A 24,735-nucleotide genomic window follows, 5' to 3' on the forward strand; every position below is an offset into this window, starting at 1 on the left:
CAAATTGTACTGATTTGACACATCAATTTTAAATTGCCAAATAATTTCCGTTTTGATCGAATGTTAAAAACTATTTCAAATGGTTTAAAACTGTTATATTCAGTAAGAATCATATCAACTAATTCATAAAGTAACTATAACCTCCCCCTACTTGCAAAATTACACGAACATTACTGATATTTTAGCTGGAAACCACGAGATTCGACTTACGCGGAAATTCGAGATACGCTGTATTTTGTGGCCGTTTTCGGTCCCCATTAACCGTGTATCTCGGGGACCGCCTGTACAGTCAAACAAGCGCACTCAAGTCAAATTTGTTGTTTGGGTAATGGCGCTCGGCGCCGAACCTTTTTGACAGCTCCGATAGTTTGAAACCAACCGTCAAAACGTACGCGGTATTTGTTTGCGGACAAAGAACGCACTCGGCAAAAGTGAAACAAAATTGCGAAAAAAGATGGATTTAGAGGACAAAAAGGAAAATATTCAACCCCTGCGTGGTGGTAGAAATGTGGAGCAGCTGGAGTACGCGTTCGTTTCTGCGGAGCAATGGGAAGAAGAGCGCAAGTAAGTGGTGCTTTGATGCTCAGCCCACAAGGAGGGATTCTCGCTGGCATCCCAAAATGGAGAACAAAAGGTGGTAAATGATGCGTCTGCTTCTCCTTTCTTCCGAACAGAGTACACGAGAAAGAAATCGATGGCTACGAAGGGAACGATCCGCTGCTGCCCTGGTACGAGTACTTCTTCTGGATGGAGCAAACGAATGTGAGCAACTTCAAGCCAGCCATCCAGGAGCAAGCGCTTCGCCGCTGTGTGCAGCTGTACGAGAACGATGCACGATACATGCAGGATCATCGTTTCATCAAACTGTGTATAAAATATGTAAGCATTCAAAAACATCCCGTGCGTTTGCCTTGCATCTAACTCGCTTCTGTTCTGTAACGCAACACAGATCGACGCTCAACCGTCCCCGGTGGAGCTGTACAACGAGCTTTATCTGCGTGGGGTGGGCACGCTGTGTGCCGAGCTGTACATTGCCTGGGCGTACTATTACGACGCGGTCGACAACTTTGCCAAAACGGAGGAAGTCTTCCAGAAGGGGCTGCGGGCGGGCGCCGAACCAAAGGCCGAGCTGGAACAGGCCCACAAGCTGTTCGGCTTCTCCATGTCCCAACGGTTGCTGCACAAGGACGAGTGCAGCAAGCTCAAGTTCCAGACGTCCCTGAACGAGCGCCGCAGTGCACTGACCTCGCTGCGTACGTCGCGCAGGAAGCACGTGGGCAGCATCCGTACAGGGCTGGCGGTGAAAAGCTACCAGCCCGGCACCGTGAACCAGGAGAACGTTCCGAGAAACGTCGCAACGGGCAGCAGCAATGCCATCGTGTTCACCGATGACGCGGCCAGCGCCGAACCCGGCAGTTCCATCGTTCGACCGTTTTCGAGCGTACACAACGAGCCGGAAAACATCATCGAAGCGGCACGGCTAGCCAAAACGAACCATGCACCATCCAGCTCGTTGCACAAAAAACCATTGTTCGGTTCGCATCAAGCACCGTCGTTCGATATACCGGTGGATAAGGAAGAGTTTAAACCGATTCCCGTGCTGGTCGACAACGGTTCGCGTGGGGTCGTGCTGGGGCCACAGTTTTGCCGCCGAAACAAACCGCAAACACCGTTCGTGGTCGGTATTTGTGTGGGCGATCCGAAGGAACGGGCCATCCCGATGTACGACAAGATACGGCTGTACTGTCGGGCGAAGGAGGGAAAGGGTGAAGTGGGCGAAAGCCGGACGGAATACTCACCGGAGGAGTTGCGCGCGTACGGATACTTTGTGCGCCGCGGGATCGAGAATCGGTTCACGCAGGAGTGTGCGAAAGTGTGGGGCCGTGGGCATGAGGTTGGCATACGGCTGCATCCGCTGCACGTGGCAGAGGCCAAGTCGAACGAGTCAGGCGATGTTGGATTTGAAAATCCCACGCTGAGTGAGGCGGATAAGAACATTCAAACGAAAATCACGGACATTTACTCAAACCCGGGCGAGGAGAAATCGATCGAAGAGCTGCTGGTGGAGCGGTGGTTGAAGGGGAAAATTAATAGTATGTAAAGCAAGTTTACGTTGCGTAGAATATACATTAATTGAATTTTGTTTTTTAGAGTGTATTGATAGACGCTACCAAGACGACATTGACCCGGTGGACATGGATGAAACGCATGTCGAGTCAAAACGTATCTCCATGGGCCTGGCCCGCTTCAGCATGGCACCGAGCGCATTTTCAGATGGTTCTTCCCAGATGCGTCCACGTAAATCAATGTTCCCTTCCCAACAACCCGCCGGGGCTGTGGCGGCCTGCATTCAGGAGGAAACGGAAGAGCAACTCCGCAACAAAAGTGTAACAGCTAGCGAACAGCAGTTCGCTAGGCTGGATCTCGGTACGCGTGGGACAAAGCGCCTGTCGAACGATGTGCTTGAGCAGGAAGTTTTCAAAAAGGAAGACTCCACCCCAACGCCCCTGAAAGCTGCGATCGTGAATGATCGTGCGGAGACGAAGCAAGAGAACGAAGACAGCCCATCGGCGGCACCGGTGGTCGCGTCGAAGAAAATTGAAATCTTTGTCGACGACAGCGACGAGAACGATGAGCGTGATGAGGCGATGGACCATTTTAAACCACCAAACGAAATGCCCCAGCAGCAGCAGCAACAGCAGCCACAGTCGTACTATCCGAATGATACCTGCTCGACGCAAATGTTTAATTTGTTCGTTAAAAACATCAGCACACCCGTTGCACCGATGCGCAAGCAGGGCGGGGAAATTTCAGCCACCGTCAGCACGGCCACAAAGCGAACGGTCGTGTTTACGGACGACGAGCATGAGGAGGAGGAGGAGGAGCGTGAAGTGGGTGCTCCCGGAGCGAGTGCTACGGCGCAAAAGGAGGCGACACCCGTTGCCATTCCGGGCGCCGTCATAAACGACGAAAATGCCGTCCCACTGGTGGACCATTCGACGCCACCGTCCGTATCGTCGGGCTGCAACAGCACGCAAAGCCACAAGCAGCTGTCGACGATCATGGAGCGGACGGAAACCAGCACGGCCTCATCGTCGACGACGGGTGCCGTTACTAAATCGCCCGTTGATACGCAGGTAAATGTCAAAACTATCTCCTAATCGCGTTTGAGTTTCGTTCTTACACAGTCCTTCCGTTTCAGGCCCACTCGCCAGAGGATGTAAATGGCACTGCTTCACGCTTCCCATCGGAATCGCTGTCCAAAGTTGTGTTCCGCGAGCCCGCAGCCGAGCAGCAGGTGAAGCAATCCGTCTTCACGCTACCCGGAGACGAGGCCAAAGGTGGCGGCTTTTGCATACACGTGGACAGTACGGAAACGATGGCAAACATTCCGCTGAAGCGGCTACCGGCAGAAACGGTCACCGTTCAGTCGGACGAAAAGGAAAATCAGCTCATTACACGTGCGACAGGCGCGGCACAGGGCGGCATTTTCCAACTGTCCGAAGAGCCAACGTTCAGTGGGTTTGGTTTTATGGCCACCGGTGGCACCAAGAACGTTTCCCACATGGTGCAGCGCGAGCTGGAGGCAAATTCGATCGCCTCGTTCCGGTTGGGCACGGAGCGTACGAATACGGTTCCGATTCAGCTGGTAAAGCCGCAGCGTACGATACCGGAACTCCTCGACACCCCACTATTGGTACCACCTACCGCCTCCACTACTGTGTCCACTGAAAGTACGATCACTAGCAATGCAAGTACCGTGGTTGCTGCCGCCACCATCGAACAGAAAACAGAACAGTCGCAGCGAACGAAGAACAATTCACTGCTCGATCTACTCGACACAACGTTCTCCCCCCGACCGGCACCCGGAAACGGTAGCAAATCAGGCGAGAGTGGCACAGCAACCCCCAAGGAGGAGGAAAAGCGCAAAGAATGTTCGTTTAATTTGAGCGATTTAATTAAATCACCGCAACCGACCAAAACCAAACCCGACGAGCGTGAAGACGGCATCACAGCCCTCGAGCCGATTGTCGCTCCGTCGCTACCACCCTGCCACGATCTCTCCCTGCTGCCGATGGCTCAGATAAAGGTTGAAAAATCGCTCAACATCGATGCAAGCCTTGCGCTGCCAAGTTTCCACTTTGCCGAAGCTGCACCTCAACCCCCTGCGCCAACGGTTCCCACCGCTCCCAAGGCCACCACTCCTGTGGGACGGATCGTGCTGGATGATTTCCCTTCCCCACTGCCACCGGCCGGCGCAGGCGAGCGTGTCTCGCTGGAAGACATCAACACGATGGCCTTCTCGCTCAACATAAACCACGCGGTCAATTCGACCATCATTCAGGAAGGCTTTAAAACACCCGCCAAACAGTGTCCTCCTCAGCCCGCCGCTTCCCAGCCGCAGCAATCCAAGTTTCGTATCGTTGACGTTCAGGGTGGCGTATCGAAGCCGAGCGACTTTCTAATGCCACCACCACCGATGGCTCAAACCGGCAAGCAGCAGCAGCCTGCTTCCGTCGGCAATTCAAACGCTCACGACGATGGTGCTGATGGCGATGTTTCGATCTACCATCCCCGTCCCGCCATCTCGCAGGATGCCGAACGGTGGGAGGAAATCGACGACGCGTTGGACGATCAGCAGAGCAACGAGTATCAGCACAAACCGATCGATATGGATGGGACGATGCAGCAGATCAACGCCCACCTGGTGCTGGACGATATCGATCCGTTCGAGCGGTCGCTGCTGGAAGCGTTCCTCGAGCGGGTTGACTTTCTCGGCTACATCGCCGAGCTGCCCACGTGCTTGATGGTGAACAAGGTGCAGCCGCTGCGGAAGGATGCGCTGGTCGAGATGGGGGAGGAGGGTGTGTCGTTCAAGGTGCAGCAGAAGATAGGCAAAGGCACTTACGGAACGATTTATTGGTGCGTTGGGCCACGGAAGATGGGACATTATGAATGGGAAAAGATGATTAATGATGAATTGTTTGCGTGTTTCCTTTTAGTGCGACGGAAGAGCCATCGGGAAAGAAGGTAGCCTTAAAGCAGGAAAGGCCGGCAAACCTGTGGGAGTATTACATCTGTCTCGAGCTACGGAGTCGCATCGAAAATCCTGATATCGTAAGTGTGGCGGTGGCAACTTACAAATATCCCCTTAATAGTGCTGAGTTTCATGAATCTTTCGTTGAGATTCATTCATACGAATCTTCAGTGATGAGTGATTTGAATCTCGGATCAACTCTTCAAAGATTCGTGAATATTCAAAGATTCATGAATCTCCAAGGATTTATGAATCCCAAATAAAACATGAATCTCAAGTTTACGCCAATAAGAGAAATAATAAGTGGCTCAAGCTTAATGAATCTTTGGAGATTTATGAATCCCTTGAGATTCATAAATCTTTGAGAATCATGAATCTTACCAACTGAGATTCAGATTCATTCAATCATTTCAAAGATTCATTCAGATTCATTGAATCGTTACAAAGATTCGTTTAGATTCATGAATCTCTCTCGGATTTACCCAACACTACGCCTTATTATAACTAATTAATCACTTTTAATTATCGCTCCTCCCCAGCTCCCTGGCTTCATGCCGATAGATTATGCGATCATTGGCAACAATGCAAGCATTTTCGTGTACCCCTACTCCCGCTACGGCAACATTTTGGATGTGTGCAATCTGGTGAACGGCGCGACGAACCGCAACATGGACGAATTCATCGCCATGATACTGAGCGCACAGATACTGTCGATCGTCGACCACCTGCACAGCTGCCAGATCATTCACGCGGACATTAAGCCGGACAATTTTCTGCTGATGGGCCCGTAAGTGGATGGAACCAGGAATGCCTTTTGTTGACTTTACGCTCAAATCAAAACGTTTTCTTACAGCATTGAGATGAACACAAAGATTCCCTGCGTGCAGCTGATCGACTTTGGGGTCAGCATCGACATGAAGCTCTTCCCGGAGGATGCCAAATTCAAGAAGGTAAGTGGGCCTTAAGCAGAACTTTCTCCTCATATTACGGGAGAATAAGACACATTTTGTTCTTCCTTTCCGTCACCCGCAGGTAATCACAACGGACGGGTTCACGTGCATCGAAATGCTGGAGAACAGACACTGGACGTACCAGCCCGACCTGTACGGGGTGGCCGCCACCAGCCACGTGATGCTGTTCGGCAAGTACATGCAGGTGCAGAAGAGCATCGTCAACTGGAGCATCAAGACGGCGATGCCGCGCTACTTCAAGAAGGTGCTGTGGGAGAACTACTTCACCACGCTGCTAAACATCCGAGACAGTGAGCATCTACCCAACCTGCAGCAGCTGCGGGCCGCCTTCCTGGAGGAGATCACCCTGCACGAGAAGTACATCCAGAGCAAGGTGGCCGAGTTCAACCATGTGCTCGCGACGTGCAAGTGAAGAGCACGTTTTGTTTTGCGGGGAACGGGAGATGGATGCAAAGGTAGCAAAAGCAATGGCGAGCATAGAGAATGCCTTTTTACATATATCTACGGTGTAGCAAATAATAACACATTTTAAGATTTTGACAGTCAACAGTGCTAAACAATTATTAAAATCCGAAGAGTAGCAGTAACGGTTAAAGTGTTTGAATCGAAAACTGGTCTAAACGAACAAGTTGCCAGTCAGTCAAAATTCGTGTGTGCATGTGAGTGTGTATGTGAGTGTGTGTGTGTTTAACTACATTGTCAAAGAGGCAAAACAAAACACAAAGAAACCGATTGGCAACAAACGCTGTTTACATCTTACAAAACCGCTACCGAACGACAGAAACAAAATAAGAAAGAAACATGCAAACACACACCCAAGTGTGTCGGTAAATCAATCATAAAACATATTCATAAAATAGATATTATCACAATGAGACAACTGAAAGAGATGAAAGCTTGGCAATGTGAGTCGAAAGGAGAAAGAGCCATCAGTATCGAATGTTTGACCATCAACCGCTTTTGGTCCATCTTTAAATAATACCAAGTAATGCTCTTATCGTTGGAATGTTGACAGAACAGAACAGCTTCTTCCTTATCTGACGAGAGTCAAATACTTTCTATTAGTGTGCGTGTTTCGTCTCGTGAGAAGTAACCAAACGTTAGCTACCTCAATTACCTTGTCGAAATTGAAGTGAAAATGGACACTTTTGTGGAAAACTTTCACCTCAAGGAGTGCGTGGAACGGATGGAGTATTTACCCCTCGGGCGGACGGGCCTGAAGGTGTCCAAGGTATCGTTCGGCACCGGAACATTCAGTCAACTTTACGGGTAAGGAGATGGTTGATATTAACTTTGTACATTAATTTTAAAAGGTCCCTCTTTGTACACCTCATTTTCAGCAATCTCGACGAAGCGAAAGCACTGGAAGCGGTCAAGCATGCGGTCCAGCGGGGCATCAACTACATCGACACAGCCCCCTACTACGGTCAGGGACGGTCGGAGGAGGTACTGGGACGGGCGCTACGCGCCATCCCTCGCGAAGCTTACTACGTGGCCACAAAAGTGAGCCGTTACGAGCGCGAGTACGACGGAATGTTCGACTACAGTGCGCAAAAGACGCGCCAGAGTGTCGAGCGAAGCTTGCAGCTGCTCGGGCTCGACTATCTCGATGTGGTGCAGATCCACGACGTCGAGTTTGCGCCCAACCTGGACATTGTGCTGAACGAAACGCTGCCGACGCTGGAAGCGCTGCGGGCGGAAGGAAAGCTACGCTTCATTGGCGTTTCGGCCTACCCGCTCGGTGTGTTGCGGGAAATCATAACGAAAGCGCCCGGCCGCTTCGATACGGTACTGTGCTACTGTCGCAACACGCTGTTCGATGATTCGCTGGAGGAGTACATTCCCTTCTTTCGGGAGCATAAGATGGGCCTAATCTGCGCTTCCGGCCACGGGATGGGGCTGCTAACGAACGGTGGTCCACAGCCGTGGCATCCGGCCGATCGGCAGCTGAGGGAGGTGTGTGCGGAAGCGGCAGCGTACTGCAAACGGGAGGGCGTGGAGCTGGGCAAGCTGGCGATGCACCATGCGCTTCAAATGCCCGGTCCGGCAACGTTTCTGGCCGGCATGCAGACGCCCGAGCTGGTGCAGATCAATCTGGACGCATACTTCGAGGGGCTGTCGGAGAAGGAGGCGGACGTTTTGAGCTATTTGAAGGAGCGGTAGGTGGAAGAAAATACGTCCGGGACAGGGTCAGAATTTAATAAACTTTTTTATTTTGCAGCGTTTTCCCAAAGGTGGAGAACAAACACTGGGAAGGCGTTGAGCTGCAGCAATACCGAGCCGCCATGAAGCAAGCGCAACTGGAGCCGAACAAATGAGCCCCCTCCTCCCCCCATCCAAGTCGGCTACGACGGCTGGAGTGATGTTTATCAGCAACGGGCATTTTTTTTCTTCTATTTTCTTTCAAATAAACGTCAAATCGTGCACACCGCATGGAAAAGGGAGCGAAAGAGATGGAAACAAGAACAGATTCCGAAACGTCATCAAAGCCCGGACCCGGGGGCGAAAGAATGCAGGGATGAAGAAGACAGCACTGGACAGCAAAACGGTTTTGATTAACGTCGTCGCCGTCGCCAGTGAAGTCGGTAATTGCGTTGGCTGCTGGCTGCCGAACCGAACGTGCAACAAGTGTCTGTTTGCTTCGTGTGTTTTCTGTTTGTGTTTGCCATCCAGAAGAGAAGAAGAGCGTCCCCAGCCATGAACCCTTCCGAGTGGTTTTCCGAAATTTCCAACGAACTTTGGCCCGGCCAGTGCTTCTCCGTCAAGGTGAAGCAGGTGCTGCACGAGGAACGCTCCAAGTATCAAGACATCAAGATCATCCAGAGGTATGTGTGTATGTGGACGCGAGTTCCACGTTGCCTTTCGTTCCTCCAAAAACATGTGCGTTTTTAGGACCATTATTTCCCCCCCTTTTTTCCCCCATTGCTTCCTTCCTTCCCAGCGAATCGCACGGTGTGGTGCTGATACTGGACGGCATCATCCAGTGTACGGAGCGGGATGAGTTCGCTTATCAGGAGATGATCTCCTTTCTGCCGCTCTGCTGCCATCCGAACCCGCAGCGCGTCCTGATCGTGGGCGGCGGGGACGGCGGTGTGGCCCGCGAGGTCGCCAAACATCCGGCCGTGCTGGAGGTGCACCAGGTCGAGATCGACGAGCGGGTGGTGGAGCTTTCGAAACAGTACCTCCCGTTCATGGCGTGCGGGTTCGAGTCGCCCAAGCTGAAGCTCACGATCGGCGACGGGTTCGAGTACATGAAGCAGCACGAGGGCGCGTTCGACGTGATCATCACGGACAGTAGCGATCCGATCGGGCCGGCCGAGTCGCTGTTCCGCGAGTCGTACTTTGAGCTGGTGAAGCGGGCGCTCAAGCCGAACGGCATCATCTGCTCGCAGGGCGGCAGCTTCTGGCTGGATGCGGGGCACGTGCGCGAAACGCTCGACTACTGCCGGAAGCATTTCCCGCGCGTCACGTACGGGCTGGCCGCGGTGCCGAGCTACCCGACCGGCCAGATCGGGTTCTTCATCGCCAGCCTCAATCCGGTAAGTGGGGGAGTGGTATATTATTAACGTTTATTAGGTTTAGTTTATTAACGCGAGAAAATGTGTGTGTATGCATGCGCAGGAGACGGAGTTCAGGGAACCGGCCCGCCAATTCGAGGACGCAGAGATTGACCAGCTGGGACTGCGATACTACACGACCGACGTGCATCGGGCGGCCTTCACGCTGCCCAGGTTTGCGGCCAAAGCGCTCAACCCGTAAAAGCAATAGTTCCCCCTCGTCCGTTTTTCTACTGGAGGGATGTAAGACTCACAAACGCCCCAAACGCGCCACAATTGTACAACGAGCGATAAGCATTGTTTTTAAAATAGCGATGAAGAAGAGGTAATTCTTTTTAAAGTCAATGCCAAGAATCTGTTTCTTTCTGTTATTTCTCACTCTCTGTTTCTGCCAAAATAAATGTTATTGCATCATGTCCACATTTTTATATCAAAACAATTAAGTTTTTTATTTTGAAAGTTTTGTTTTATTGTACAAGTACACCTTATTTGTAGCTTATTATTCACATTTTTATACAGTGTGTGCGCGCGACTACCCTGTCTTACTTTCTCATACTTAAATTCCATTCCACAGGATTAAACGAACTAAAATACAATTAACAACCCTGCACTGACTAGAAGGACGATTGACGATGGACAGAAAAGTAGGCCGTTTTAACAAATTACCAAAAAAGCGTGTTTTAATCAGCACCATCAGCACCACCCAAGGGTTGCCAAGGGTCACACACAATGTCAATGTGGTGGGGGAAACACGCCAACTGTGCCACCAGTGCCACCCCGCGCCTCCGAACGAAGATGATCTTTTAAACTCCTTTTCCGGGTGTGGGACAACGGGCTGATTTGGCACGATTTTTTTAAATTAAAAAAACGTTTCTCTGATTACGCACTTTTGCTTGTCCGTTTGGTGTGGTCCCTTTCTGGTGTGTGGGGGATTAAAACAAAAAACGAATGTGATTTTCGAATGTGGGAATGTAAAGAAGATTCCTGCACAAAACAGTCTCTCTCTCTCTCTCTCTCCCTTTCTCTCTCTCTCTTTCTTACACAATTGCTTGTTGCTTTTCTGTGTGTGTGTGTGTCGAAAGTTAATTTAAACTTTCACACACACAAAAATAAACGCGCAAGGAAGCACATAAGTATGATGCATATAAATATGTTTTAATAGGTCTTGCTGTCTTGCTGTGTGCGCCTGTACAACAACAACACACAAGTGTTTGTGTTTGTGAAAGAGTTTTGTTGTGTACAGAATTAAAAAAAGAGAACATATTTTTAACCAAAAAATACATTAATCATTTGCGTGTAAATACGTCGTCCTGTCCTGCCGTTTAGCACGATTTAACAATGCAGATAAAACGTGATTTTTTAACTGTCCCTTTTTTAAAATGTGCTAAACCTTTCTCTCTCTCTCTCTCTCTCTCTCTCTCTCTCTCTCTCTCTCTCTCTCTCTCCTCTCTCTCTCTCTCTCTCTCTCTCTCTCTCTCTCTCTCTCTCTCTCTCTCTCTCTCTCTCTCTCTCTCTCTCTCTCTCTCTCTCTCTCTCTCTCTCTAGCTCAATCGTCAGAAACACAGAAACAAGTATAATTGTTTAACGATAGAGTAAAATGATTCTAACCGCTTGTCGAGCTCTCTCTCTCTCTCTCTCTCTCTGTGTCCCTCCAAAACACACCACGATCTGGTTTTTTGGAGGGTGAGAGATGTAGTAGCAACAACGTGCGTACCCCCGCGTGTGTGTGTACCACGAAAAGTTTGATAATTTATTTTCCATTTTAAGTATATAGAAGGAAAACCAACACTCTTCTCTCTCTCTCTCTACACACACTGCGGCAGAGAGGAACTGTTCGTGTGTGTGATGAAACAGTGTTTTGCTTATTATAACAATCCTATATTACTTTCTCTTTTTCTCTCTGTCTGTCTCTCTTCTACGTTTCATACAAATCTCGTGTTTATCCATCGATGCGCGTGTGTCGCCCCTTCTGTGTGTATTCAGCTGAGTAAGTCTTCTTGGGGGAGATGGGGGGTGGCAACAAATCGGCAACAATGCGCTTGTTCCTCCGTCTCCACCACAGGGCGGTTTCGCACAGGAGCGCGGGCACTGGGCAATAAAGCTTTATTAAAAAAAGAGAATCCTTTCTCTCTCATTTTTTGTCTTTCTTCCCTCTTCTCTATTGCTTCGTCGTTCGTCTTTCGTTCTCTTTGGAAGGCGTGTGTTCCTGGGTGTGGATTTACTTTTTCCGATCCATGCGCCGATTGTTGTTGCCATTGTTTCGCCGATTGTTGTTACCCGGACCGCCACCGTTTCCATTGTTGCCACCACCACCACCCATCATCTGTGGCCCACCGCCACCATTATTCCACCGATCGTTGTTGTTGCGGAAGTTGTGCCCGATGCGGTTGTTGTTGCGCATGTTGCGCATATTGTTGCCTCCGCCGCCACCGCCGCCACCCCCATTGCCCTGCACCCACAGTGGCAGTGGGCCATTGTTACCTCCTCCTCCTCCTCCTCCACCACCACCTCCCCCACCGTCACCATCACCGTGTCTGTTCACATTGCCCATCGCAAGGAACTGCTCGAACGGCATGTTGGGCGAAACGCCCAACAGCCCCGGCCGGATCGAGGGAGGCAACCCACCGCCACCACCGCCACCACGATGCTGCTGCTCCTGGTCGAAGGGACCATTCGGGCCGTGGAACATCCCAGGGCCGTTTGGCTGTTGGTGGGGCAGACCACCACCACCATTGCCGCCGCCGACGCCACCCCCAGCTGGCGGCAGTACAACGCCGAGCGGCGGTGGCACGTGCACCGGTATCGGCAGCATCGGCGGTGGAATGTTAGGCGGCGGGAGGGCCGGCGGCGGCATGTTCGGTACGACCGGCACCTCGCAGAACTTGACCGAATCGTCCACGAACACGTTCAGGTAGGTGAGGATCTGCTGCAGCATCCCGTTGCCGCCGAGAAACTGCATAAACTCGCTCAGCTGCTCGGGCGTACGGTCGGAGTTGTGGTACTTGCGCATCTCGGACGACAGGATGGCCAGCTGCTGGTTCACCATGATCTTGTGCTTCGAGCCGAGGTCCTTGTACCAGGGCGACTTTTGCAGTATTGTCTGCACGTCGATCTGGGGCGTCGGGTGGTTATGGTTGTTGCCGCTGCCCGCAGCCGCCGCTACACTCTTGGCGGCCGATTCCTGCTGCATTTCGGCGTGCCGTTTGCGTGGATCTACCCGTCGCCCACCGCTTACTACGGGGGGTGGTGCGGGTTTACTGGCCGGTTGCGATGGTGCAGCGGTAGCGTGCACCGACGGCGAGCTGCCGTACAGTGGCGAAGCGTGTGGGGTGGGATCGGGCGATTTAATGCCATCGCTGGTGTCGCTCGCCCGATCCTCATCATCGTCGCTTGCCAGCCCGAACAGACGCCTTAGCCGGGGATCCTTCGTGCCGACCGGGCGAACCATCGAACGTCTTAGTGCGCCATAGTTTGGCTTCGGCACATCGACCACGTAGACCTGGCGGGAGAGAAAAATCGAGATCGAGAATAAGGTGGGCCGTTTCGCTTTTTTTACAAAAGAAGCGCTTTTCAAATCAGTTTCAAATGTAAACATTGTTATTGATCCGATCAATGCCAGATGTTAATCCACATCAAGCTGATATTTAATTTCCATCAAAGTATTTTGTTGTTTCATCAGTATGATTTTCAACACTTCTATGATCTATTGCCAATAGTGGTGGGAACTTGGAGTCGGACCTACCCGATTTCGAATCCGTGTTCAGAATCAATTCCGGAGCCGATTCCGGAGCCGATTCCGCAGCCGTTTCCGGAGCCGTTTCCGGAGACAATTCCGGAGCCGATTCAGCATTCAGAATCGAATTTGGAGTCGGAATCGACCTGGGAATCGCAATTTGCGGTAACGGAATCTGAATTGACTATCAATGCTTAGTATCATTGGATCTAAACGTCTATTCTTATGAGGACGCCGAAACCGACTCCGATTTCCAAGCCGATTCTGATTTCGGAGCCTATTCCGATTCCGAAATCGATGCTGATTCCGGAACCGCTTCCGGAGGTGATTCTGGAGCCGATTTTGAAACCAATTCCGGAAACTAGTTCCGGACCTACTATCCGGAATCAATTCCAGAAAACTACGGAGCTAGCCGGAATCGATTCCGACGAAAACCTCATTTTTCCCATCACTAATTGCCATCGTATCTCATCAAGATTTGTTTCGAATGTTAGTTTCGAATTGTTATTCACCGCGTGCAAAATCGATACTCATCGATCGGATATTTCAATTCCATCATATTAATTTTTAATGCCTTCAGCATGATTTCCAACTCATCACAAAGAGCTGTCAAAACTCATTCCAGAGCTTCAGACGTGTTGAAAGTCGTGCTGAGGAAATTAAACATTATGATGATGGGGGAATGAATTATCAGATTGATGTGGATTAGCATGCTGCAGCACGTGGTGAATAACAACGTTTACTTTCGAAAGTGACTTGTAAAACCCTGTAAAGATTCAGTTCTTTCGCATGATTTTCAACACGCCTCTAGCTGGATTGAGTTTGACAGTTATTTGTGATGTGTAAAAAACGTGTGTGAATCGGAATTTAATTGTGATGCCAATGCAATATGTGCCGGCTGTTGAAATACATTGCAGGCGGTGAATATTGATGTACACATTCGAAAGTGAGTTGGAAACCCCTGTAATCAGATTTTTGCTTTACACGGCACATTAAGCTAAAACTAAACCTTCGTCCTTTTCTTATTGGTACTCTCTTTTGTTATAAAAATGCCTCAAAATACATGTAATAATGATTTTGAAAATCTTATACAAATCTTGGTGAGATGCGGCTTCAAACCCGCTCTGGTGAAAAAACGATGGAAACAGACCTTTAAAGTGTTGAAAATCATGGTTAAGAAATTAAAAATGATTGAAAATGAAATATATCAAAGTGATGTGGAATAACTTCTTGCACGTGGTGAGAAACCATGTTTTACATTCGAAAATGGCTTGGTAAACAGTGTACTTGTGTACCTACCTTGTAGTGAATCGGTGCATGTGAACCGATCGACCCATCGATCTCCGTGGCTGGCACGTAGTTGGCCATCATCGATTTGAACGGGAAGCCCAGCTCGCTCGACGCTTCCCGCCCGGCAGTCGTCGCCGAGTAGGGATCGTCAATGTCCAACGGAAGCGAACCGTATCGGAACGGTGCCGACGACGACGACAATGACGTCACGGGAGAATTTCGTCCACCCCCGTCCGACGGTGATGAGGCGCCGGCATCCGAATCGCACCAATCGTAGATCGAGGTACCGCCGAGCCGCTTGGTCGCGGTGGCTGACCTGGCGGACGCTTTCGTCGTCGTCGATTGTTGCGAGGAAGCTCCAAAGCTTTGGGCAACACCACCAGCACTGCTGCTCTGGGTCGAGTCCGCCATCGAGGGTGTCCAAATGTCGGTCAGTGCGTCCTCCTTTGCGACCGGTGACGGTGATCGATGCGATCGGGGCGACTCACCGCTTGACAGCTGGGCCAAACTCTTGTCCACCGCGGTGCTGCCAAACTTCAGTATGTCCCCGAGCCCCTGGGCGTAGTCAATCTTGGGCGGTATCAGCGGTGGAAGCAGAAGTTCTTCCTCCTTTCCAGCCCCACCAACCTCGTCGGATTGCTTCTCCTCATGCTCATCAGACTGCTTCTTCTTGTCCTCCTCCTCCTGCTCCTCTTCTTCCTCTTCCGCGATGTTGATCTTGAGATGATTCTCATCATCGTCATCGTCATCGTCGTCCTCGGGCGGGTCGTTCAGCAGGCTGCTCGCCGTGGCGACCGCATCCAGGTCCTCCTCGTCCAGATTCGAGTCTTTGATGTACTGCGAGTAGTCGACGGTGGGCGGCTTCGGAAGTACCAGACCGGGCAGGACGAGGCTTGCGGCGGTCTCGTTGTTGGGTGGAGGCGCCACCGGCTGCTGCTGCTGCTCACCACCCATTGGAAGCACACGCATGTCAACGTCCTTCTTGCTGCTGTTCTGTTCGTTGCTATGGCTACCGAGGAGCGACTCTGCCACGCCCGGCAGTGTGCGCAGGTCGAGATCCTTTGGCTTTTCTGCCGGAGCTGGCGGAGGGGCTGGCGCTGGAGCTGGGGCTGGTGCTGGGGCCGGTGCCGGTGCCGGCGGTTCCCGCGGTCGTCTCCGTTCGTTGGCGACTGCCTGCCGGTGCGCATTGAGTGCGCGCACCTGCAGATCGTGAATCTGCGTAATGCTCAGCCCAAGCTCGTTCAGCTGCGCCACCGTCAGCTGGCTAATTTCGTCCAGCGTCCGTATGCCCATCTGCTCGAGGTCGTTTATCTGGGCCGCCGTAATGACGCCGGCGAGCTGCATCGTCATATCGCCCCCACAGTCACCACCATCGTGCGGCGGTTCTCCGTCGCTCGAGCGGCCGCCCTCCTCCCAGCGGGACGACCGGCGGGAAGAGCCGTGCTTGGGGCTGTGCATGTGTCCACCACCGCCACCGCCACCTCCTCCACCCGGGACCACATCCAACAGGGAAGGGATTTTCGAATCGTGGTGCTTTCCACCACCACCATACCGCTCCTGTAGCTTCCGGTGCGTCGCGTTCAGCATGCCGATCGCGCTGTCCCGGCTGATGCGCTGGAAGCTGCCCAGGATTTCCTGCGGCGCCGTCTCGAGATGCTTCAGCAGGATCGCGCGCAGATCGTCCGCCAGCGGTTCGCCGTGGCTAAATAGACACTTGTCCTTCTCCTTGCACTTCATGCCCAGGTAGTAGTACTTGCACGGGAAGTCCTTGTGCATGTACAGACACTTTTCCCGCTTCGCGCAACAGTCCATCAGGTAGAACTTGCACAGCTCCATCTTGCGCGGTCCCGTCGGGCGATGCTTTTCGTCCTGCAAGTCAAGAAGATCGGTCAGTCAAGTCGGTCCACTCTCAAAGCGTCCTCTCTCTCTCTCAATTATCGAAATACTTACATCCGAATCGTCCCGCTTGCGCTTCCGGCCGTCCCGGTTCGATTTGCCATTGTTGTTGCCCCTGCCCTGGCGCGCCTGTTTCCGCTTCTTCCGGTTGTACTCCCGCTCACGCTCTCGTTCCCGTTCGCGCTCCCGATCACGCTCCCTCTGCTGCTGGTGCTGGTCCCCCCGGGGGCGACGGTAATGGCCGCCGTCCCGATCGCGCCCACCCGCCGACTCGTCCGACGAGTAGTGAGTATCGTCCGCCTCCGAATCGGACCGTCCCGAATCGGCGGCCCCTCCACCACCACCACCACCCCTTCCCATTATGGCTTGCTGTGGGCTGCTGCCCCGCACGTTGAGCATTTCGTTCTCCAGATCGACATCGTCCTCGTCCCCGTCCGGATCGAACCGGGCCTGCTTTCCACCCTGCTGCTGCTGCAGCTGGTGCTGCTGTTCGCTCCGGTTCGCTCGCTTGCGCTTGCGCGACTTCCGGCTGGACGGTGTATGCCCGACCGAATCGTCTTTTTCGTGCCCGTGCGGCACGGACGAGGGCATCGGGGGCTGCACGCCGTCCCGTATCAGTGCGTTCGCGATCGATTGCTCCACCTTCATCGTCCAGTCGTCTACGACCGGAGCGGGCTTTTTGGAGGAGCGTTGCTGCGGTGATTGCTGCTGCTGCTGCTGCGACGGCTTTGAATTCGCTTTCCCTTCACCATCGCTAGCGACGGAGGGATGGTGCTGGTCGCCCGCCTCGTACTCCATGTAGTCGACCGGTTTGGGCGGCATCAGCGGTGGATCATCCGGCCGCCGTACCGCCACCACCTCGTCCTCCTCGTCATCCTCGATCTCGCCGTCCTCCAGATCTTCCGGATCGCTCATGTTTCACTGGTTTGCTTTCGCTTTTTTTTTGTTAAATCTAACCGAAAGAGAAAGATGCAAATGGGAGGGAAAATTGTAAAAAAAATGTGTGTCATGTGGATGAGGGGGCAAAACTACATAATAACATCTAAAGGGAGCATATTGCTGTGGCACCACAATACGGAGTGGGTGAATCATGACAATTTCTACACAATCACAACAATCATTACGTGTCCCTCCACTTCTCTTCCCACTAAGCTGTAATGACCCGACTCGACCAGCCCTATTACTAATGCGCTATTCATCGCTATGTGGCGTGTTAAATTGATACATTAACCGCTGCGTAAACAACATATTCCATTCAACATCATAGCATTATCATCATCATCATCATCATCGGCATCATCATCACATTATCATCATCATATTCATTGGATCATTCCCGGGACGGGCAGCAGAGTGGTGTGCATTTTCATGCAAGGCAGTGGAGTGGGAGTCATTTTCCTCCACCCTTTCCTCCACACAGCCCTAAACACAACAGAGCAACCAGCTAAAGAGGAAAAAAAAAGATGGAAATGTCATACATGGGACTCTGGATGGTGTTGGAAGATTTTTTTCCATTCAGCGGGCGCTAAACCAACATTTTGCTTACGTTAAGCTGAAAATAAAGTGTCAAATAGATGAGATTAGGTGAGATGCTTCCCCGAATGATTGAGTCATGATTTGCGCAAAAACTTATTACCACAGACTAATAAGGGGTTTTAACATTTACACTGTGTGTGTGTGTTTTTTTTTTCGTCTTCTCTTGTAACCGGTGGTGTGTGGGGGAACTTTCTATTTCTTTTTATCTTTACTACATCATCACCGTACCCGGGATGTATTGACAAAGCATGCACTTTTACTGCGCCTACTTCTCTGGAAGGCGCAATAGAAGAGAACATATGTAATGTTCTAGATTTTTTTCTTCCTTTTTTGCCAATTACATGTACGTTAGTGTGCGTGTGCAGCACTACTGTGCGGCGCCCGCACAGAGAGGGGAAAAAATGAACACGCGCTTTGAAGGAGCGAGAGAGAGCGCGCGCGTATGTGAGAGCAAGAGGGAGCGCGTGTTCATTTCTAAAAATAGCTTCAAAATTGGGTTGTTAACAGCGCGCGTCACACACCAATGCATTCGCAAGAAGGAAACAAAAATGGAAAAAAGAGGGACATCGTTTTTTGGAAAAAGCATGGTAGAGCCGATTAATCAACAAAAAAAAACAAGTAATGGAAAAGTACTCCAAATGCTGCGTCATGTCCCCCATATGAAGGTGTAGCGATAAACACCACCACCACCACCACCAGCAACAAACAGCAGGTGGATATAAATAATTTCACTGATATTATCGGCACGTGAAGCTCTACATATTAAAATATAACCTGCGGGTACCTGAAGGGAGGGACGGGGCGTGATGGGGTTTAAGATAAAAATTGGTTAGATAATTACATGCTATTACTGATTTACACTGGTTTTGTTCTGCAATCAAACAACAGTAAAGAGAAGACAAAAAAAAAGTCGCCTTTTTCCAAGCTTAGGCACGGATGCACACGGCCGTGCACGCCGTTTGCTCTCTCGTGAACTACTACGTGAAGCGACGGTGAATGTGTGTTGAATTCGTTTGTACGTATATACGAGGGAAAGGGACGGCCGGACGGGGAAGAGCGAGAGTTTCTCCACACATCATCACACTGTTTCGCACACACACACACACTGCTACTACTACTGCGCGCCGCCTGTGGGTACTTTTCGCGTTAGCGACGTTATTGCAATGACCGATGCCTTCAATACACTGACACGTACAGACGCGCGCGCGCACACATACACATGAGGCAATCAAAAGGTGGGGGGTGTGTGTGCGTGTGTTTCATGGCCCTACTGCCGTCGTCTGGCTATTGATCTATCTCGCTCTAGCCTACTACGTTTCTTACAACGGGCCTGTGCGCTTCTCGGAAATAAAGATGGCGACTACCTGACACGGAGTTTTCAATTCGTTTCTCGAAAGTCGTCTCTCCAGTAGCCACAGAATGACCATAAAAATATTCTATCCCTCTCGCTCTCTCTCCCTATCTACCTGTCTGTGCTTCGCTAATGCTATCTCGCTTCAGTGCACTGGGAAAGGGGCCTTTTGCTGCTGATGGGGCAACAAAGAGCTTTAAAGGAAGGCAATTAAAGAATCCTCCATCAATGAATTTTACTGCACACAACAAAAAAAACGGAAATATGATGAGCCAAAATTTTATGAGAACTCCTGATTTGTGCGAATTTAAACAGAAACTTTTATCACTTTTTAACCAGCACCCTTTTCATTTTGCGTCTTTTCTTTTGCCTTTCGTCTTGTGTACCTTTTTGCTGAAGCTGAAATGGCGTTTTTACCTGTTTTTTTACCTGGAACGTTGTGTTCCGAGAGGAGCTGTTTAAAAAATTAAAGAAACCACAAAGGTTAGCCCATAAAAGCCAATTGATTATGCCAACTGCTGATGGATAATAAAAACCACCTGGTGGTCACAGGTGCCAGAAAAAAACAGTCGAATTTTGAGACCGTAAAAAGCGACAGAGTCACACGCCCAAGAATCTACGCACATACACACTCATACACACACGTACACATACGTACACACGATTGCCCATGGCCCATCTGAGCAAATGCTCCAGATAAGCAGCCAATGGATGTGGAATTACCATTTGGAGGAAATGAAATTTCACATCAATTGTGGAGGGCGCTGGGTTGTGTGTCGTCGCCCTCGTTGGCCCTTACCCTTCACACCAACATACCACCCTCACGAAGTGAAAGTATGTGTGAGTGTGTGGAAAGAAGGCCAAAACGAGGCTACTGTTTGCTACTACTTGACGGGTTTTTTGGTTGCAGATTTCCCTGCAGTTGAAATATACCGTATTTTCAGTTCAGTTTTTCGCTCAAACGCGCTTCCCGTTGTGGCCTCGGTGGGGATGATGCTGCACACTTGTTCTTGACCGAGCCAAATTGCAACTCTTCATGAGATAGAGGGAACTGTCCTCCCTCTCTCTCTCTCGCTTTTTGGGTTGACCGGATGATGGAGGGCGTTGGCTGGCGTGTTCCGATATATATAATTTCTTTTGCTGACGTCGCCGTCCTACGTCGTTGTCGCCTGTTTCTGATATGCTTTGATTTTCGCAGCGAAAGTTCAGTTCATTTGCAACATGGCGCGTGCGGCGGCGGCCACCGTATTTAATTACCGTTCATCGGTCATTTGGTACACGGTGGGACGGAGGCTGAGAAAAGGCGGCTTTAACAATCGATTAACAATCGAAGGAAAGGAATACGCTTGTTTGGGACAGTGTACGGAAGGAAAACGACTTTGCTTGCTTTTGTGGTGTGCGCTACGACGACCGCATTTGTTTCAAACAGTAATATTTTTTGTTCCGAACTACCAACCTCGCTGGGGCGAGTTCACGTGAAAAACGATGCTCTTTGTCTGAGAAATTCTTTTAAAATGAAGCAGGCCGAGCAGGCTGGGCTGGGTTGGATTTGCCATTCGGCGAGAAATGACGATGTGGGAAAGAATGCAGCAGAGTAAAAGAGACAACGATAGAGAATGAGCTATTGCTGTCTCGCTTTTTCCAACGCGTTTTAGCGCCACGAGGAGGGAACAGAAAAGGGCACTTCAGCCCGAGAGCTATAAACGCACCACGCTGAGCAAGAAAATGAATGTCAAGCAAGCGGGCCCGCTGCGGCCGTTTTGAACGGACCGTTGCACTGTGTAGGAAGTTTGTTTTTGTGAGCAATTTAAACGCAAAAAAATGGTCGGTTGTTGTGTTTTCTTTTTATCCTGTTTTCGGTGATATTAAAGTCAACGTAATTAAGTGCTCACATTGAGCAATGTACATTGTGAACCAATATCATTATCGCAAAAATTTACCAATTTGTACCGGCGGTTTGTAGGAATTGGAGAATATAACACCATCGAAGCTTTCTGTAATTTAAATTAAATTTGTTGTTGTTGTGCGCCTTTTTGACATATTTTTAACGAGTTCGGCAAGGTACTTGTATAAACAAACTTGACCAAACGGGGCGACCCACAGTGCACAATGGGACATGAAAGCTCATTGTCACGAGGAAGCTTGATTATCGAAAGCTCGCTTAAAATCCTTGCAAATTAAAGCATAAATGCACGTGAACACAATAAAAAGGATGATGAGCTGCCAAAGTCTCCGTCTGTGCATCGGTGCGCGAATGAACATAAATAATTAATAAAACGATGAGATGACGTAGGTTACATAAAGCGAAGAAAATGCTGCCCCGTTTTGTTTTGCATCGGTTTAAGGGGGTAGTGCACTGTGAACGCTAAAAAAATGTTTTTTTATATTTCGATGTTTAAATTTTTTGTTTTTTTTTTAGAAAAAACTACTAACTGTCATTGGAATTTTTTTTTTTTTAAGGATTAAATATTTGTTTATGTTACATTGCACTTATTGCAATTTACAGCACTTTGGCATACATAATGCTGTTGCTCATATATAAACCAAAAATAATTTTTTGAGTCTCAAAAATGCAATAAAAAATAAATATAATCAATTATTCCAATGCATTTTGTGACTTATTTTTAAAAACAATGCTCAACTACTGAATTGTCAAGTTGCCAGTATGTCGCTTTATTTGAAATTTGAGATACATTTTTAACATTTTAATGTTAAATATTTTAATGAGAAATATTTTAAAATGTATTCCATCAGAAATTGAATTCCAATTCTTCATAAAAAGATTATGCGTTCGATAGCAAGAGCATCGTATTACAACCCTCCCATGCAGGAGCGCCCTGTACTGGATCAAAAATTGAGCAAAACTGTTCAAAATGAGTTATTTAAATGAAATTGATAGGACAGCATTATGTTCATGGAACATCGTTCCAACCGTTTGATTTCATCTCCTGTATCCTCAACTTACAACGCCACAGTCAATTTACTTGCGAGAGGAAGCTTCAAACCACATAGCCAGCAGATGGGATTAGCATTTCGCCAGTTTTACACGTTCAATTACACTTTATTCTAACTGCTTACCGCTGTGCTTGCGGTAGGTTTTACATTCTTTCCGGTTTTCCACCCAATCTTCTATTTTGCTTTTTATCATCAAAACGCCCACTAAAACAACGCACTGTTTTGTACTTTTTCTTTTTTCTTCTTCTTTTGCTCATGTTGTTGCTGTGAATCGTGTTTCGACTGACTTACTTTTTACTGGCTTAAAATTAATTATTTATCTTTCGCATCAGTTTACTCCCACTTCCCAGGCGCTTGTCAGTTTTTCGAATCTCGGCAGAAACGAGTTGGAACGAGCACCACTTACAGCGCCACCGCTCTGAAATGCAGCGGAATTTGCTGTGCTGTGAGGGAATATAGCAACAAACGCTAAGCAAAAATGAAAACGAGAAAAAACTGCCCTCCACACGTTTGCCCCAAAAACGCTCGGAACTAACTCGTTCATTCGTTTTGTTCAGTCGCTTTTGCGAGCTTTTGCTGCTGATTTGTTTCGCGTCGCGAGGTTTAGCTTTTATTTCACCCAGAACCTCCCTCCCATTAGGCCTAGGTCAGGGGGACACGCGACCAGCCACGGTCGGCCTGTTTTGCGGAGGGATGACTTTTGCCTATGATGTTTACGCTATGTGTATGGGGCGATAAGGGCAAACAGCGGAGCGAACAAAAGAAGGATTCCACCCCGAACCACAAAAACACCCTCTCCCCCCACCACTCTCCCCGGGGCGTTCAAATCCGGTGGGTTTGGAGGGCGTAGGCTGTGCTGTGTTTACGACCAGTAAGGAAGCAATTCAATGAACGCTTTATGATTCGCTATCTGTTTATTCTGGCTCTCTGGTCTAAAGTGATCTAGCTGAGAGTGTGTTTGTCAACGGTCGGGCCAAGCTGAGGGGCAACCTCACGCCCCTCAGTTATGGTATAAAGGATTGGCGGCAAGTTTATGATGGAGTTTTTTAGGCTTTATTGAGGTTTGTGTGATGATCGTGAGAGATGGACGGGCCAAAAGAACAAAAAAACTGTCACAAGAAACAGAACGGAAGACTTGCAATGGAAGAAGACGAACAGCGGGAAGGAAAAGACGAATTCATCACAATGGTTTATTGGGCTGGGCGAAAGGCCACCCATTCGGTAGGTGTTGAAAGGGCTGTCGCGGTCCAGGGTTGTCCTTTTTTTTCGTTGTCGTTTTTGTTTACAGATTGTCTCATGTTTTGGGCTATAAATTTTAATTCAAACCATTTGCCTTTTTCTTTTCTCCCCCCTCTGGAAGCGAGGACCGGAACTGTGCGATAAATTGGGTCTGCATTTTGATAGCGAATGTTGGTACTTGTTTTATTATTTGGAGTTGTCTTTGCTTCATACTGTTTACACTATTTAGAGGACATTTTTGCATCTCTTTTGAGGAAGCTAAGGGAATAATTTGACATATATTAGATATTTATGTACATACATCAGACGTTTAGAGTGAGAACTTAAATAAATATTGCAATATATAAATAAAATTGCTTTTGGATCTAGAAATTCTGTAACCAACATGTTTAAATTTGTGCATCATAGATGTTTTCCCTATTAAATAATATAATTTAATTTAAGATTACGAAACGCCTAACCAATAATACACTTGCATTCGACTAAAGATTGCATTTGGCTTGAACTTGTGAAAAGTTTTCTTGCAAAAAACTCATTTTCATATTTAAATTTAATATGGCCATTAGATTTAATGACAAACAAGTAAACAAAGACATCTTTAACATATTTAAACTGAGACAAAAATTATAAGAAAATGTAAAAGAACTACCACACATAAACCAAAAGAACAGAGTATGCAACCATCACACTGCATATTGCATAGTTTCAGGCGTTATGCCCGGACGGGCGTGAGGCAATATTGTTCGGTTACCAAATTCCTATCATGAAGGGATAGTGTAGTAGTATTGTGTCATTCGGAGTTGAATCCAGGGACTATCCGACTTCCACTCTGAAACACTGAATCCTTTCAACTGAAAACTCTGAATCAAAACCGGATTTCGCAAATCCAGATGAGTCCAGAAGCATCTGAACGAATCTGGACGACTTCGGATGACTACGGATGACTCCGAGACAACTACTAACACTTCTTAAAATTAGCTTGTTTGCATTTATTTGAAATCATTCAGACTCGATGACTCATTGACTGACATCAACTAGGCAACAAACATCAGAATCAATCCACCTATTAGAAACACACTTCAAAAGCTTGTTTCTATTTTATATTTAAAAAACAAACCCTACACCTTCAACACCACTTTTGACAAACCATCTGACAAACGAACGCTATC

The 24,735-nt window shown here is 49.0% G+C and overlaps 4 protein-coding genes across 10 annotated transcripts; 3 read left to right on the forward strand and 1 right to left on the reverse strand.

The window, feature by feature from the left end:
• The first annotated feature begins 353 nt into the window (after positions 1 to 353).
• LOC1270801 (uncharacterized) lies at positions 354 to 6,556 on the forward strand. Its single transcript, XM_061661887.1, has 9 exons — positions 354 to 564; positions 675 to 879; positions 950 to 2,093; positions 2,152 to 3,137; positions 3,203 to 4,923; positions 5,004 to 5,118; positions 5,578 to 5,825; positions 5,892 to 5,988; positions 6,071 to 6,556. The coding sequence occupies exons 1-9, from the start codon at positions 455 to 457 to the stop codon at positions 6,419 to 6,421; spliced, it is 4,977 nt and encodes a 1,658-aa protein (XP_061517871.1). The 5' UTR covers positions 354 to 454; the 3' UTR covers positions 6,422 to 6,556.
• A 138-nt stretch (positions 6,557 to 6,694) lies between these two features.
• On the forward strand, positions 6,695 to 8,453 carry LOC1270800 (uncharacterized). Of its 2 annotated transcripts, XM_061661886.1 has the most exons (4): positions 6,695 to 6,914; positions 7,025 to 7,278; positions 7,350 to 8,168; positions 8,231 to 8,453. In XM_061661886.1, exons 2-4 carry the CDS (start codon positions 7,148 to 7,150, stop codon positions 8,325 to 8,327), a joined length of 1,047 nt encoding a protein of 348 aa, XP_061517870.1. In that variant the 5' UTR covers positions 6,695 to 6,914; positions 7,025 to 7,147; the 3' UTR covers positions 8,328 to 8,453. The 2 variants fall into 2 exon arrangements, with proteins under 2 accessions (XP_061517870.1, XP_061517868.1); XM_061661884.1 differs by having other exon boundaries at positions 6,695 to 7,278.
• A 147-nt stretch (positions 8,454 to 8,600) lies between these two features.
• LOC1270799 (spermidine synthase) lies at positions 8,601 to 10,002 on the forward strand. The gene is made up of 3 exons (XM_309520.5): positions 8,601 to 8,834; positions 8,951 to 9,548; positions 9,631 to 10,002. Exons 1-3 carry the CDS (start codon positions 8,707 to 8,709, stop codon positions 9,766 to 9,768), a joined length of 864 nt encoding a protein of 287 aa, XP_309520.3. The 5' UTR covers positions 8,601 to 8,706; the 3' UTR covers positions 9,769 to 10,002.
• A 698-nt stretch (positions 10,003 to 10,700) lies between these two features.
• LOC1270798 (protein suppressor of sable) lies at positions 10,701 to 20,902 on the reverse strand. 6 transcript variants are annotated; one of them, XM_061661880.1, is made up of 5 exons: positions 18,863 to 19,766; positions 17,964 to 18,037; positions 16,540 to 17,437; positions 14,599 to 16,458; positions 10,701 to 13,065 (listed from the first exon to the last, which is right to left on the reverse strand). In XM_061661880.1, exons 3-5 carry the CDS (start codon positions 17,398 to 17,400, stop codon positions 11,785 to 11,787), a joined length of 4,002 nt encoding a protein of 1,333 aa, XP_061517864.1. In that variant the 5' UTR covers positions 17,401 to 17,437; positions 17,964 to 18,037; positions 18,863 to 19,766; the 3' UTR covers positions 10,701 to 11,784. The 6 variants fall into 6 exon arrangements, with proteins under 6 accessions (XP_061517864.1, XP_061517865.1, XP_061517866.1 ...); XM_061661881.1 differs by having other exon boundaries at positions 18,122 to 19,766; XM_061661882.1 differs by lacking the exons at positions 17,964 to 18,037; positions 18,863 to 19,766 and adding an exon at positions 20,306 to 20,902.
• Between the last annotated feature and the right edge of the window lie 3,833 nt (positions 20,903 to 24,735).

Source organism: Anopheles gambiae, chromosome 3, assembly GCF_943734735.2.
Source record: "Anopheles gambiae chromosome 3, idAnoGambNW_F1_1, whole genome shotgun sequence".
Taxonomy (NCBI): Eukaryota; Metazoa; Arthropoda; class Insecta; order Diptera; family Culicidae; genus Anopheles; species Anopheles gambiae.

Excerpts from the sequence above, each read along its gene's own strand:
- LOC1270799 (XM_309520.5), top strand. The coding sequence starts at position 8,707 with ATGAACCCTTCCGAGTGGTTTTCCGAAATTTCCAACGAACTTTGGCCC. Across the intron at positions 8,835-8,950 it reads GACATCAAGATCATCCAGAG|CGAATCGCACGGTGTGGTGC; the intron begins GTATGTGTGTAT and ends CTTCCTTCCCAG. Across the intron at positions 9,549-9,630 it reads TCATCGCCAGCCTCAATCCG|GAGACGGAGTTCAGGGAACC; the intron begins GTAAGTGGGGGA and ends ATGCATGCGCAG.
- LOC1270800 (XM_061661884.1), top strand. The coding sequence starts at position 7,148 with ATGGACACTTTTGTGGAAAACTTTCACCTCAAGGAGTGCGTGGAACGG. Across the intron at positions 7,279-7,349 it reads ACATTCAGTCAACTTTACGG|CAATCTCGACGAAGCGAAAG; the intron begins GTAAGGAGATGG and ends CCTCATTTTCAG. Across the intron at positions 8,169-8,230 it reads TTGAGCTATTTGAAGGAGCG|CGTTTTCCCAAAGGTGGAGA; the intron begins GTAGGTGGAAGA and ends TTTATTTTGCAG.
- LOC1270798 (XM_061661882.1), bottom strand. The coding sequence starts at position 17,400 with ATGAGCGATCCGGAAGATCTGGAGGACGGCGAGATCGAGGATGACGAG. Across the intron at positions 16,459-16,539 it reads GCAAGCGGGACGATTCGGAT|GACGAAAAGCATCGCCCGAC; the intron begins GTAAGTATTTCG and ends CTTGACTTGCAG. Across the intron at positions 13,066-14,598 it reads ATGCACCGATTCACTACAAG|GTCTACGTGGTCGATGTGCC; the intron begins GTAGGTACACAA and ends CTCTCCCGCCAG.
- LOC1270801 (XM_061661887.1), top strand. The coding sequence starts at position 455 with ATGGATTTAGAGGACAAAAAGGAAAATATTCAACCCCTGCGTGGTGGT. Across the intron at positions 880-949 it reads TCAAACTGTGTATAAAATAT|ATCGACGCTCAACCGTCCCC; the intron begins GTAAGCATTCAA and ends AACGCAACACAG. Across the intron at positions 2,094-2,151 it reads GTTGAAGGGGAAAATTAATA|AGTGTATTGATAGACGCTAC; the intron begins GTATGTAAAGCA and ends TTTGTTTTTTAG.